Here is a 16,502-nt window from a genome sequence, read left to right as displayed (position 1 = left end):
ACATTCTGAGTGATAATGAGATCTAATAGGCTGGGCGTATCCCCTCCTCTTTCCCTAGTATCTTCTTTCACATGCTGTGTTAGGAAATTCCTGTCAATAACGTCTACCAGCTTCGCTCCCCAGGTCTCCTCCCCGCCATGGGAATTCCTCGTTTCCCAATGTTGTTGCTGTCCTCGTACTCCTGCCTGGGCCTTCTACTGTTTGGTGGGGGATTGTAGAGTATCAAGATTACAATCTTCTTCCCATCCACTGTCAGAGTTCCATGTATGAAGCTTGTGCTTTCATTGGTACCCGGATTTTCCAGCTCATCAAACTTCCATTTCCGCTTTATTAGTAGTGCCACTCCTCCTCCCTGTCTCTGTGTCCTTTCTTTTCTTATCACTTGGTACCCCTCTGGAAAGATTGCATCCGAGATCATGCCATTTATTTTAGTTTCCACAATTGCCACTATGTCTGGGTCTGCCTCACTAACTCTTTCTTTTATCTCTTCTGCTTTATTGGCTACCCCATCAGCATTGGTGTACCAAACCTTGAGACTCTTCTTGGAAACTCGGGTGTCAGAGTTCCCCCTTTCACCAGGGGTCTGGGGGGAACTGGGGGGTGTCTGGGGGGCAAGTGGGGGCTGTGGGGGTGAGTGGGGGGGTGCTAGGGGGGTGCCTGGGAGTGCCTGGTAGGCGAATGGGGTCTGGGCATCTAGGGGGGTAGGAAGGGCATAATGGGTCTGAAAGTTAGGGGTCTGAATAGCATAGGGGGGTTGAGAAATAGAGTGTGTGTGTAGGTGTGTGTGTGTGTGTGTGTGTGTGTGTGTGTGTGTGTGTGTGTGTGTGTGTGTGTGTAGGTGTGTGTGTGTGTGTGTGTGTGTGTGTGTGTGTGTGTGTGTGTGTGTGTGTGTGTGTGTGTGTGTGTGTGTGTGTGTGTGTGTGTGTGTGTGTGTGTGTGTAGGTGTGTGTGTGTGTGTGTGTGTGTGTGTGTAGGTATGTGTGTGTGTAGGTGTGTGTGTGTGTGTGTGTGTGTGTGTGTGTAGGTGTGTGTGTGTGTGTGTGTGTGTGTGTGTGTGTGTGTGTGTGTGTGTGTGTGTGTGTGTGTGTGTGTGTGTGTGTGTGTGTGTGTGTGTAGGTGTGTGTGTGTGTGTGTGTAGGTGTGTGTGTGTGTGTGTGTGTGTGTGTGTGTGTGTGTGTGTGTGTGTAGGTATGTGTGTGTGTAGGTGTGTTTGTGTGTGTGTGTGTGTGTGTGTGTGTGTGTAGGTGTGTGTGTGTGTGTGTGTGTGTGTGTGTGTGTGTGTGTGTGTGTGTGTGTGTGTGTGTGTGTGTGTGTGTGTGTGTGTAGGTGTGTGTGTGTGTGTGTGTGTGTGTGTGTGTGTGTGTGTGTGTGTGTGTGTGTGTGTGTGTGTGTGTGTGTGTGTGTGTGTGTGTGTGTGTGTGTAGGTGTGTGTGTGTGTGTGTGTGTGTGTGTGTGTGTGTGTGTGTGTGTGTGTGTGTGTGTGTGTGTGTGTGTGTGTGTGTGTGTGTGTGTAGGTGTGTGTGTGTGTGTGTGTGTGTGTGTGTGTGTGTGTGTGTGTGTGTGTGTGTGTGTGTGTGTGTGTGTGTGTGTGTGTGTGTAGGTATGTGTGTGTGTAGGTGTGTGTGTGTGTGTGTGTGTGTGTGTGTGTGTGTGTAGGTGTGTGTGTGTGTGTGTGTGTGTGTGTGTGTGTGTGTGTGTGTGTGTGTGTGTGTGTGTGTGTGTGTGTGTGTGTGTGTGTGTGTGTGTGTAGGTATGTGTGTGTGTAGGTGTGTGTGTGTGTGTGTGTGTGTGTGTGTGTGTGTATGTGTAGGTGTGTGTGTGTGTGTGTGTGTGTGTGTGTGTGTGTGTGTGTGTGTGTGTGTGTGTGTGTGTGTGTGTAGGTGTGTGTGTGTGTGTGTGTGTGTGTGTGTGTGTGTGTGTGTGTGTGTGTGTGTGTGTGTGTGTGTGTGTGTGTGTGTGTGTGTGTGTTGTGTGTGTTACACATATGTTAGATACGATTTTGCTTTTACAATAGTATCTATGGTGCGGACAATTAAAAAATAAAACATCCAATATTTACCAACTTTATTAAAATTGATGATAATAAACTCATGTTGCAACTACAGTCTACAGTGTTGCACAGACCAGCACTACTGACATTACAACACCTGACGCTGGTGTGTGGTGGGCGGCGGTGGTGTGTGGTGGGCGGCGGTGGTGTGTGGTGGGCGGCGGTGGTGTGTGGTGGGCGGCGGTGGTGTGTGGTGGGCGGCGGTGGTGTGTGGTGGGCGGCGCTGGTGTGTGGTGGGCGGCGCTGGTGTGTGGTGGGCGGTGGTGGTGTGTGATGGGCGGCGGTGGTGTGTGGTGGGCGGCGGTGGTGTGTGGTGGGCGGCGGTGGTGTGTGGTGGGCGGCGGTGGTGTGTGGTGGGCGGCGGTGGTGTGTGGTGGGCGGCGGTGGTGTGTGGTGGGCGGCGGTGGTGTGTGGTGGGCGGCGGTGGTGTGCGGTGGGCGGCGGTGGTGTGTGGTGGGCGGCGGTGGTGTGTGGTGGGCGGCGGTGGTGTGCGGTGGGCGGCACTGTCAGCGCACAAATCCAAGGGACTTGTAATCTGCTCGGAAAATGGAATGCCGCTGATAAGAAGTGTTGTGGAGTTGACTCTAATCTGGAAGTTTGGAAGAAAAAGTTTATAGTGAATACTTTGTTTTGTGTCAACTTGGGTTTACCAAGACACAACACAGTTTTAAATCTGTAGGAAAAAAAGAACATAAGAAAAAGTAAAATGTATTAGGCCATTTGAATCAGTTGAGGCAGTTCCCTTCCTCTGCCGCCTAAGTTACTCTATCCCTGTGAGATGTATTTCTTTCTGGTCTCAATAAACATTCTTGAATTTGAAGTTCCCTTTCATATCCACTCAAACTCATTAATGTATGTGTAATCTACGATTGAAACAATCACGCGATATTAAGTCCTTAATAATTCCTGGTGATTTGGTCCATTGATTACCTACAATATTTCCGTCAGCATATTTACCTCAATCTTTCCGTTCCTTTATATGTTTTTATATTTAAATCATTATTCATATTCCCATTGTTATACACATTGTTATATACATTGTTATATACATTGTTATACACATTGTTATATACATTGTTATACACATTGTTATATACATTGTTATACACATTGTTATATACATTGTTATACACATTGTTATATACATTGTTATATACATTGTTATACACATTGTTATATACATTGTTATACACATTGTTATATACATTGTTATACACATTGTTATATACATTGTTATACACATTGTTATATACATTGTTATACACATTGTTATATACATTGTTATACACATTGTTATATACATTGTTATACACATTGTTATATACATTGTTATACACATTGTTATATACATTGTTATATACATTGTTATACACATTGTTATATACATTGTTATACACATTGTTATATACATTGTTATACACATTGTTATATACATTGTTATACACATTGTTATATACATTGTTATACACATTGTTATATACATTGTTATATACATTGTTATACACATTGTTATATACATTGTTATACACATTGTTATACACATTGTTATACACATTGTTATACACATTGTTATACACATTGTTATATACATTGTTATACACATTGTTATATACATTGTTATACACATTGTTATACACATTGTTATATACATTGTTATATGCATTGTTATACACATTGTTATATACATTGTTATACACATTGTTATACACATTGTTATACACATTGTTATACACATTGTTATACACATTGTTATATACATTGTTATATACATTGTTATACACATTGTTATACACATTGTTATATACATTGTTATACACATTGTTATATACATTGTTATACACATTGTTATATACATTGTTATATACATTGTTATACACATTGTTATACACATTGTTATATACATTGTTATACACATTGTTATATACATTGTTATATACATTGTTATATACATTGTTATACACATTGTTATATACATTGTTATATACATTGTTATACACATTGTTATATACATTGTTATACACATTGTTATATACATTGTTATACACATTGTTATATACATTGTTATACACATTGTTATACACATTGTTATACACATTGTTATATACATTGTTATATACATTGTTATACACATTGTTATATACATTGTTATACACATTGTTATATACATTGTTATACACATTGTTATATACATTGTTATATACATTGTTATATACATTGTTATACACATTGTTATATACATTGTTATATACATTGTTATACACATTGTTATATGCATTGTTATACACATTGTTATATACATTGTTATACACATTGTTATACACATTGTTATATACATTGTTATATACATTGTTATACACATTGTTATACACATTGTTATATACATTGTTATACACATTGTTATATACATTGTTATACACATTGTTATATACATTGTTATATACATTGTTATATACATTGTTATATACATTGGTATACACTTCGTTATACACATTGTTATATACATTGTTATATACATTGTTATACACATTGTTATACACATTGTTATATACATTGTTATACACATCGTTATACACATTGTTATATACATTGTTATATACATTGTTATATACATTGTTATATACATTGTTATATACATTGTTATACACTTCGTTATACACATTGTTATATACATTGTTATACACATTGTTATATACATTGTTATATACATTGCTATATACATTGTTATACACATTGTTATACACATTGTTGTACAATGTGTATAATACAAAAGAGATAGCAATTACGGGGTATTTAATCTCCCCAAAGATCACCACCTCCAAAGGGCACCAGAGCTGTGAGAGGTCACTCACGTTTCTTTCATATCTTTTAAGGGTCTGAGTGTGGTGTAGTGGGCTAAAGGAGTACCTGCTATGCAAGTTGCTGTGAAGCATCCGTGCTGGCTAGGGTTCGAGTCTCCTGTTGGGAAAGTGTTCTAAAGTTGTATAACTTCACTTGCGTGTTTAGGCAAGTTAGTGCTTAAAAGCATAGACACAATGTTCTCCCATATTAACAGGGTCTTGATGAAAGAACGTGAGTGACCTCTCACTAGCTCCCCCCCTCTCTCAATCTCCCACCAAACAGTAGAAGACCCAGGCAGGAGTATGATGACAACAACAAGGCATGTATAGATGAACTGCAGAAGGCAGCAACATTAGCTAACAGAATGAGAATGAAACTGGTAGTCATGGGAGACCTAAATCAGGGAGTGATAAATTGGGAATCAAGGAATCCCCATGGAGGGGATGAAACGTGGGGAACAAAGTTAGTAGATGTTATAGACAGGAATTTCCTAACACAACATGTGAAGGAAGACACAAGGGAAAGAGGAGGAAATGCACCGAACCTATTAGCCCTGATTTTCACCCAGAATGTAGAAGAATGTAATATATAATCCCCATATAATCTAATCGCCCAGAATGTAAATATATCTACGTTAATTTTAACTCCAATAAAAAAAATCGACCTCATACATAATGAAATGGGTAGCTTTATCATTTCATAAGAAAAAAGTTAGAGAAAATATATTAATTCAGGAAAACTTGGCTTATTAGGCAAATCGGGCCTTGCATAGTAGGCTGAGAAGTGGATTCTCAGCCTATATATATATATATATATATATATATATATATATATATATATGTCGTACCTAATAGCCAGAACGTACTTCTCAGCCTACTATGCAAGGCCTGATTTGCCTAATAAGCCAAGTTTTCCTGAATTAATATATTTTCTCTAATTTTTTTCTTATGAAATGATAAAGTTACCCATTTCATTATGTACGAGGTAAATTTTTTTTTATTGGAGTTAAAATTAACGTAGATATATGACCGAACTTAACCAACCCTACATAACCTAACCTAACCTATCTTTATAGGTTAGGTTAGGTTAGGTAGCCGAAAAAGTTAGGTTAGGTTAGGTTAGGTAGGTTAGGTAGTCGAAAAAACATTAATTCATGAAAACTTGGCTTATTAGGCAAATCGGGCCTTGAATAGTAGGCTGAGAAGTGCATTCTGGCTACTAGGTACGACATATATATATATATATATATATATATATATATATATATATGTCGTACCTAATAGCCAGAACGCACTTCTCAGCCTACTATTCAAGGCCCGATTTGCCTAATAAGCCAAGTTTTCATGAATTAATGTTTTTTCGTCTACCTAACCTACCTAACCTAACCTAACCTAGCTTTTTTTGGCTACCTAACCTAACCTTACCTATAAAGATAGGTTAGGTTAGGTTAGGTAGGGTTGGTTAGGTTCGGTCATATATCTACATTAATTTTAACTCCAATAAAAAAAAATTGACCTCATACATAGAGAAAAGGGTTGCTTTATCATTTCATAAGAAAAAAATTATAGTAAATATATTAATTCAGGAAAACTTGGCTTATTAGGCAAATCGGGCCTTGAATAGTAGGCTGAGAAGTGAGTTCTGGCTACTAGGTACGACATATATATATATATATATATATATATATATGTCGTACCTAGTAGCCAGAACTCACTTGTCAGCCTACTATGCAAGGCCCGATTTGCCTAATAAGCTAAGTTTTCATGAATTAATTGTTTTTCGACTACCTAACCTACCTAACCTAACCTAACCTAACTTTTTCGGCTACCTAACCGAACCTAACCTATAAAGATGGGTTAGGTTAGGTTAGGTAGGGTTGGTTAGGTTTGGTCATATACCTACGTTAATTTTAACTCCAATAAAAAAAAATTGACCTCATTGATAATGAAATTGGTAGCTTTATCATTTCATAAGAAAAAAAATTGGGAAAATATATTAATTCAGGAAAACTTGGCTTATTAGGCAAATCGGTCTATGCATTGTAGGCCGAGAAGTTCATTCTGGCTACTAGGTACGACATATATATATATATATATATATATATATATATATATATATATGTCGTACCTAGTAGCCAGAACGCACTTTTCAGCCTACTATGCAAGGCCCGATTTGCCTAATAAGCCAAGTTTTCATGAATTAATTGTTTTTCGACTACCTAACCTACCTAACCTAACCTAACCTAACTTTTTCGGCTACCTAACCTAACCTAACCTATAGAGATAGGTTAGGTTAGGTTAGGTAGGGTTGGTTAGGTTCGGTCATATATCTACGTTAATTTTAACTCCAATAAATAAAAATTGACCTCATACATAATGAAATGGGTAGCTTTATCATTTCATAAGAAAAGAATTAGAGAAAATATATTAATTCAGGAAAACTTGGCTTATCAGGCAAGTCGGGCCTTGCATAGTTGGCCAAAAAGTGTGTTCTGGCTACTAGGTACGACATATATATATATATATATATATATATATATATATATATATATATATATATATATATATATATATATATATATATATATATATATATATGTCGTACCTAGTAGCCAGAACGCACTTTTCAGCCTATTATGCAAGGCCCAATTTGCCTAATAAGCCAAGTTTTCATGAATTAATTGTTTTTCGACTACCTAACCTACCTAACCTAACCTAACCGAACTTTTTCTGCTACCTAACCTAACCTAACCTATAAAGATAGGTTAGGTTAGGTTAGGTAGGGTTGGTTAGGTTCAGTCATATTTCTACGTTAATTTTAACTCCAATAAAAAAAAGTTGACCTCATACATAATGAAATGGGTAAATTTATCATTTCATAATAAAAAAAATAGAGAAAATATATTATTTCAGGAAAACTTGGCTTATTAGGCAAATCGGGCCTTGCACAGTAGGCCGAGAAGTGCATTCTGGCTACTAGGTACGACATATATATATATATATATATATATATATATATATATATATATATATATATGTCGTACCTAGTAGCCAGAACGCACTTCTCGGCCTACTATGCAAGGCCCAATTTGCCTAATAAGCCAAGTTTTCATGAATTATTTGCTTTTCGACTACCTAACCTACCTAACCTAACCAAACCTAACTTTTTCGGCTACCTAACCAAACCTAACCTATAAAGATTGGTTAGGTTAGGTTAGGTAGGGTTGGTTAGGTTCGGTTATATATCTACGTTAATTTTGACTCCAATAAAAAAAATTAACCTCATACATAATGAAATGGGTAGCTTTATCATTTCATAAGAAAAAATTAGAGAAAATATATTAATTCATGAAAACTTGGCTTATTAGGCAAATCGGGCATTGCATAGTAGGCTGAGAAGTGCGTTCTGGTTACTAGGTACGACATATATATATATATATATATATATATATATATATATATATATATATATATATATATATATATATATATATATATATATATATATATATATATATATATATATATATATATATAACTGAAAACTCACACCCCAGAAGTGACTCGAACCCATACTCCCAGGAGCAACGCAACTGGTATGTACAAGATGCCTTAATCCACTTGACCATCACGACCGGACATAATGAGGTGATAGCCGAGGCTATTTGAACCACCCCACCGCCGGCACTCGGATAGAAATCTTGGGCATAGCATTTTACCAAATCACCTCATTCTTTGGGGCACACGTGAGGAACACAAATGCGAACAAGCCTGAATGGTCCCCAGGACAATACGCAACTGAAAACTCACACCCCAGAAGTGACTCGAACCCATACTCCCAGGAGCAACGCAACTGCGTTGGGGTGGTTCAAATAGCCTCGGCTATCACCTCATTATGTCCGGTCGTGATGGTCAAGTGGATTAAGGCGTCTTGTACATACCAGTTGCGTTGCTCCTGGGAGTATGGGTTTGAGTCACTTCTGGGGTGTGAGTTTTCAGTTGCATATTGTCCTGGGGACCATTCAGGCTTGTTCGCATATGTGTTCCTCACGTGTGCCCCAAAGAATGAGGTGATTTGGTAAAATTCTATGCCCAAGATTACTATCCGAGTGCCGGCGGTGGGGCGGTTCAAATAGCCTCGGCTATCACCTCATTATGTCCGGTCGTGATGGTCAAGTGGATTAAGGCGTCTTGTACATACCAGTTGCGTTGCTCCTGGGAGTATGGGTTCGAGTCACTTCTGGGGTGTGAGTTTTCAGTTCAATATTGTCCTGGGGACCATTCAGGCTTGTTCGCATATATATATATATATATATATATATATATATATATATATATATATATATATATATATATATATATATATATATATATATATATATATATATATATATATATAATAGATATATACAAGAGTTGTTACATTCTTGTACAGCCACTAGTACGCGTAGCGTTTGGCGCAGGTCCCTGGAATACGATCCCCGCCGCGAAGAATCATTTTTACAACCAAGTACACATTTTACTGCTGAGTTAAACAGAGGCTACAGTTAAGGATTTGCGCCCAGTAAATCCACCCCGGCCGGGATACGAATCCATGACAAAGCGTTCGCGGAACGCCAGGCGAGTGTCTTACCACTGCAGCACATGGACTGGTTAGAAGAGATTACCCTAGATGAAAGACTATCAGATATAGAGGTGACAGCAGAGGAGATAATGAAACATTTGACAACACTGGATGTAAATAAAGCTGTTGGACCAGGCAAAGTATCACCGTGGATACTAAACGAGGCAACGCAGGCCCTCAGCGTGCCTCTGGCAAGGATCTTAAATGAATCACTTATGACGGGAGAATTGCCCAATTACTGGAAGAGAGCAAATGTTGCACCGATTTTCAAGAATGATGATAGGGAGGAGGCACTTAACTATAAACCTGTATCTCTGACAAGCATTCCCTGCAAAATACTTGAAACAATAATTAGGCTACAACTGGTTGCACATCTGGAAAATGTTAGGTTTGTGAACAAACATCAACATGGGTTCTGGAAAGAGAAATCGTGCCTAACAAACCTTTTGGGATTCTTTGATAAAATAACGAGGATAAGACAGGACAGAGAAGGTTGGGCAGACTGCATATTTCTAGACAGACAAAAAGCTTTTGATACAATACCGCACATGAGACTGCTGTTCAAACTCTAAGGGCAGGCTGGGGTGGGAGGAAAAGCCCTAGAATGGATGAGGAACTACCTAACAGGAAGGAGCCAAAGAGTTACGGTAAGGGGCAAGAAGTCGGACTGGCAAACAGTAACGAGTGGAGTACCTGAAGAATCGGTGCTGGGACCAATCCTATTTCTAATATATGTTAACGACATGTTTACAGGACTAGAGGCATACATGTCGATGTTTGTGGATGACGCAAAGTTGATGAGAAGAGTTGTGACAGATGAGGATTGTAGGATCCTCCAAGAGGATTTGAACAGGTTGCAGAGATGGTCAGAGAAATGGCTACTGCAGTTCAACACGAGCAAATGTAAAGTTATGGAAATGGGACTAGGTGATAGGAGACCAAAGTGACAGTACACAATGAAGGGGAACTGCCTACCTGTGACGACGCGAGAAAGAGACCTGGGCGTGGACGTAACACCTAATCTATCTCCTGAGGCACATATAAATAGGATAACGACAGCAGCGTACTCTACACTGGCAAAATTTAGAACATCATTCAGAAACCTAAGTAAGGAGGCATTTATGGTGATTTACACTGCCTACGTGAGGCCAGTCTTAGAATATGCCGCCTCATCATGTAGTCCCCATCTGAAGAAGCACATAAGGAAACTGGAAAATGTTCGGAGGTTTGCAACAATACTAGAGTTACGAGAGATGGGGTATGAAGAGCGCCTGAAGGAACTGTGCCTTACAAGCTAGAAAGAAGAAGGGAGAGGGGGGATATGATAGGAACGTATAAAATACTCAGGGGGATTGACAGAGTGGACAAAGACAAAATGTTCACACGGAATAGTAACAGAACGAGGGGACATGGGTGGAAGCTGGAAACTCACCTGAGTCACAGAGATGTTAGGAAGTTTTCTTTCAGTGTGAGAGTAGTGGAAAAATGGAATGCACCTAAGGAGCAGGTTGTGGAAGCAAATTCTATATATAATATAAAACTAGGTATGATATGGAAATAGGACTGGGATCATTGCTGTAAACAACCAATGGCTCGAAAGGCGGGATCCAAGAGACAATGATCGATCCTGTAGACACAAACAGGTGATTACACACACAAAATGGATGGAATCTCACCATGGATTCTAAAGAAAGGAGCAGAAGCTCTGTGCCTTCCACTCTCCATGGTGTACAAGAAGTCACTGGTAACAGGTGAACTGACAAAAATTTGGAAGACGGCCAATGTAGTCCCAATATTCAAGTAGGGTGATAGGCATTAGGCACTACAGGTCAGTGCCCCTAACTTACATTCCGTGTAAGATGATGGAGAAGATTGTGCGAAAAAATCTAGTAGAACATCTGAAGCAAAATAACTTTGTAACACATCATCAGCATTTGTTCAGAGATGGCAAATCATGCCTAAAAGGTTTTATTGAGTTCTATGACCAGGCAAGAGAGAGAGAGGGCTGGGCAGACTGCGTATTTCTGGACTGCCAGAAAGCTTTTGACACAGTATCACATAAGAGACTATTGCACAATCTGGAGATACAGGCAGGAGGGAAAGGGAAGATACTCCACTGGATAAGAGAGTACCGAAGCAACAGGACACAGCTAGTCACCGTGAGGGATGAGATCTCGGAGTGGTGGGGAGTCACCAGTGGAGTCTCACAGGGTTCGGTACTTGGACCAATACTGTTTCTGATATACGTAAATGATCTCCCAGAAGGAATTGACTCGTTCCTCTCGATGTTTGCTGATGATGCAAAAATTATGAGGAGGATCAAGACAGATTAAGATAGAATAAGGCTACAAGATGACCTAGACAAACTGAAGGAATGGTCCGACAAATGGCTACTAAAGTTCAACCCAATTAAATGTAAGGTAATGAAACTAGGAGGAGGAACTAGGAGGCCAGTCACAGGATACCGAATGGGAGATGAAGTCCTTCACGAAACGGACGGAGAGAAAGATCTTGGAGTTGATATTACGCCAAACCCTGTCTCCTGAAGCTCACATCAAATGAGTAAGATAAGCAGCCTATACGAGGCTGGTTAACATCAGAACTGCTTTTAGAAACCTGTGTAAGGATTCAGAACTTTGTAAACCACATATGTGTGGCCAATCCTAGAGTATGCAGCCCCAGCATGGAGCCCGTATCTAGTTAAGCACAAGACGAAGCTGGAAAACGTTCAGAGGTCTGCCATAGGCTAGTCCCAAAACTAAGAAGCATGAGTTATGAGGACAGACTGCGTGAACTGCACCTCACGTCGCTGGAAGACAGAAGAGCTAGGGGAGATATGATCACCACATACAAAATTCTCAGGGGAATTGACAGGGTAGACAAAATGGATTATTAAACACGGGTGGTACACGCACAAGGGGACACAGGTGGAAGCTGAGTACCCAAATGAGCCAAAGAGACATTAGAAAGAACTTTTTCAGTGTCAAAGTAGTTAGAGCCCAATATGGCAGAGCCCAATAGGCTCAGGAATCTGTATACCAGTTGATTGACGGTTGAGAGGCAGGACCAAAGAGCCAAAAGCTCAACCCCCGCAAGCACAACCAGGTCGGTACAACTAGGTAAGTACACACAGACTCGCACACAAAGGAAGGCCTGACAGCTGAATGGACAGCGCTCGGGACTCGTAGTCCTAGGGTCCGGGGATCGATCCCCTGTGGAGGCGGAAACAAATGGGCAGTTTGTTTTACACTGAGGCATCTGTTCACGAATTAGTTCTCTAACCTGGGAGTTCGGCAGCTGCTGCAGGCTACTTTCTGAGTGTGTGTGTACTCACCTAGTTGTACTCACCTAGGTGTGTTTGCGGGGGTTGAGCTCTGGCTCTTTGGTCCCGCTTCTCAACCGTCAATCAACAGGTGTACAGATTCCTGAGCCTTTTGGGCTCTATCATATCTACACATGAAACTGTGAATGGAGTCAGCCTCCACCACATCACTTCCTAATGCATTCCATTTGTCAACCACTCTGACACTAAAAAAGTTCTTTTTAATATCTCTGTGGCTCATTTGGGCACTCAGTTTCCACCTGTGTCCCCTTGTGCGTGTGACCCTTGTGTTTAATAGCCTGTCTTTATCTACCCTATCAATTCCCTTCAGAATCTTGAATGTGGTGATGAAGTCCCCCCTAACTCTTCTGTCTTCCAGCGAAGTGAGGTTTAAGTCCCGTAGTCTCTCCTCGTAGCTCATACCTCTCAGCTCGGGTACTAGTCTGGTGGCAAACCTTTGAACCTTTTCAAGTTTAGTCTTATCCTTGACTAGATATGGACTCCATGCTGGGGCTGCATACTCCAGGATTGGTCTGATATATGTGGTATAAAAAGTTCTGAATGATTCTTTACACAAGTTTCTGAATGCCGTTCGTATGTTGGCCAGCCTGGCATTTGCCGCTGATGTTATCCTCTTGATATGTGCTGCAGGAGACAGGTCTGGCATGATATCAACCCCCAAGTCTTTTTCTTTCTCTGACTCCTAAAGAATTTCCTCTCCCAGATGATACCTTGTATCTGGCCTCCTGCTCCCTACACCTATCTTCATTACATTACATTTGGTTGGGTTAAACTCTAACAACCATTTGTTCGACCATTCCTTCAGTTTGTCTAGGTCTTCTTGAAGCCTCAAACAGTTCTCTTCTGTTTTAATCCTTCTCACAATTTTGGCATCGTCCGCCAGTGTGTGTGTGTGTGTGTGTGTACTCACCTAATTGTCACCTAATTGTGCTTGCGGGGGTTGAGCTTTGGCTCTTTGGTCCCGCCTCTCAACTGTCAATCAACTGGTGTACAGATTCCTGAGCCTACTGGGCTCTATCATATCTACATTTGAAACTGTGTATGGAGTCAGCCTCCACCACATCACTTCCTAGTGCATTCCATTTATTAACTACTCTGACACTGAAAAAATTCTTTCTAACGTCTCTGTGGCTCATCTGGGTACTAAGTTTCCACCTGTGTCCCCTTGTTCGTGTCCCACCCGTGCTGAAGAGTTTATCTTTGTCCACCCTGTCAATTCCCCTGAGAATTTTGTAGGTGGTTATCATGTCTCCCCTTACTCTTCTGTTTTCCAGGGATGTGAGGTTCAGCTCCTTTAGCCTTTCCTCGTAGCTCAATCCTCTCAGTTCCGGGACGAGCCTGGTGGCATACCGCTGAATCTTCTCTAACTTTGTCTTGTGTTTAACTAGGTATGGACTCCAGGCTGGAGCTGCATACTCCAGGATTGGTCTTAAATAAGTGGTATACAGGGTTCTGAAAGATTCCTTACACAAGTTTCTGAAGGCAGTTCTTATGTTGGCCAGTCGCCGCTGATGTTATCCGCTGCCGCTGATGATATTCTTTTGATGTGGGCCTCTGGGGACAGGTTCGGTGTGATATCAACCCCCAGATCCTTCTCTCTATTTGATTCTTGCAGGATTTCCCCTCCCAGATGATACCTTGTGTTCAGCCTCCTGCTCCCTTCGCCTAATTTCATCACCTTACACTTTCCAGAGTTGAACTTCAGCAACCATTTTCTAGACCATTCCTCCAGTTTATCCAGGTCATCCTGTAGTCTCTGTCTATCTTCATCCGTCTTGATTCTTCTCATAATTTTTGCATCATCAGCAAACATCGAGAGGAATGAGTCTATACCCTCTGGAAGATCGTTCACATATATTAGAAACAGGATGGGCCAAGTACTGAGCCCTGTGGGACTCCGCTGGTGACATCTCGCCACTCTGATGTCTTCCCCCTCACCGTTACTCGCTGTTTCCTGTTGCTTAAGTACTCCCTTATCCACTGGAGCACCTTCCCTTTTACTCCTGCCTGTTGCTCCAACTTTTTTAACAGCCTTTTATGGGGTACTGTGTCAAAGGCTTTTTGGCAATCCAGGAAAATGCAGTCGGCCCACCCTTCTCTTTCCTGCCTAATTTTCGTTGCCTGGTCATAAAATTCTATTAAACCTGTGAGGCACGATTTACCATCTCTGAACCCATGTTGGTGGTGCGTTACAAAGTTATTTCCCTCCAGATGCTCTACGAGCCTTTTCCTCACGATCTTCTCCAGCACCTTGCATGGTATACAAGTTAAGGAAACTGGCCTGTAATTCAGTGCCTCTTGCCTGTCACCCTTTTTGTATATTGGGACCACGTTAGCTGTCTTCCAACTTTCTGGTAAGTCTCCTGTTTCCAGTGACCTGTTATACACCATAGAGAGTGGCACACTTAGTGCTTCTGCACCTTTCTTTAGTATCCATGGTGAGATTCTATCAGGCCCAACAGCCTTTGTCACATCTAGCTCCAGCAGACACCTTTTGACCTCATCACTGGTGAGGTCAAATTCCTCCAAGGTTGCTTGGTTTGCCGCCTCCTCATTTAGTGCAGGGGCTTCTCCTTGTTCTATTGTGAAGACCTCCTGGAATCTCTTGTTGAGTTCTTCACACACCTCCTTGTCATTCTCTGTGCATCTGTTCTCCCCTTTCTGCAGCTTCATCACTTGTTCCTTCACTGCTGTTTTCCTCCTGATATGGCTGTGGAGCAGCTTTGGTTGGGTCTTGGCTTTACTCGCGATGTCATTTTCAAACTGTCTCTCTGCTTCCCTCCTCACTCTGATGTACTCATTTCTGGCCCTCTGGTACCTCTCCCTGCTCTCTGGTGTTCTGTTATTTCTGTAGTTTCTCCATGTTCTTTTACTCAGTTGTTTCGCTACCTTACATTCCTGGTTGAACCATGGGTTTTTCTGTTGTTTTTCGTTTTTCTCCTTTTGGACGGGGATAAACCTGTCTGCAGCTTCCTGGCACTTTTGGGTGACAATATCCATCATGACCTGCACATTCTTGTCTCTAAGTTCTGTTTCCCATGGTATTCCCCTGAGGAAGTTCCTCATCTCGTCATATTTTCCTCTTCGGTAATTCAGTCTTTTCCCCTCCACTCCCATCCTTGGATAGGTTATCCCTACCTCCACCAAGTACTCAAAGGTCAGTACACTGTGGTCACTCATTCCTATGGGGGCTTCAACTTTGACTTCCCTTATTTCTGACTCATTCAGGGTGAATATTAAGTCGAGTCTAGCTGGTTCATCATTGCCTCTCATTCTTGTGGGTTCCTTGACATACTGGCTCAGAAAATTCCTTGTTGCCACTTCCAAGAGTTTAGCTCGCCACGTATCTGCACCATCATGTGGGTCTCCATTCTCCCAGTCTATCTTTCCATGGTTGAAATCACCCATGATTAAGAGTCTTGAGCCATTCCTGCAGGCAACTGAAGCTGCTCTCTCTATTATATTAATGGTTGCCATGTTGTTCCTATCAAACTCCTGTCTAGGTCTTCTGTCATTTAGGGGAGGGTTGTAAATGACTGTCACTATTATCTTAGGTCCACCCATTGTTATAGTTCCTGTTATGTAATCTCTGAATCCGTCACAGCCCGGAATTTCCATCTCATCAAAACTCCAGTCCTTCCTTATCAG

At 41.0% G+C, this 16,502-nt stretch overlaps 1 protein-coding gene across 1 annotated transcript in view; it reads right to left on the bottom strand.

The window, feature by feature from the left end:
- Window positions 1–2,052: 2,052 nt before the first annotated feature.
- Window positions 2,053–16,502, bottom strand: part of LOC123761866 (thrombin inhibitor rhodniin) — a 61,984-nt gene continuing 47,534 nt past the window's right edge. Inside the window, exon 6 of the mRNA XM_045748089.2 lies at window positions 2,053–2,639. Within this exon, the coding sequence (XP_045604045.2) occupies window positions 2,635–2,639 (5 nt within the window). The 3' untranslated portion in view covers window positions 2,053–2,634. The remainder of the gene's footprint in view (window positions 2,640–16,502) is intronic.

This window comes from Procambarus clarkii, chromosome 24, assembly GCF_040958095.1.
Source record: "Procambarus clarkii isolate CNS0578487 chromosome 24, FALCON_Pclarkii_2.0, whole genome shotgun sequence".
Classification (NCBI taxonomy): domain Eukaryota; kingdom Metazoa; phylum Arthropoda; class Malacostraca; order Decapoda; family Cambaridae; genus Procambarus; species Procambarus clarkii.
This window is presented reverse-complemented; position numbering and strand designations above follow the sequence as displayed.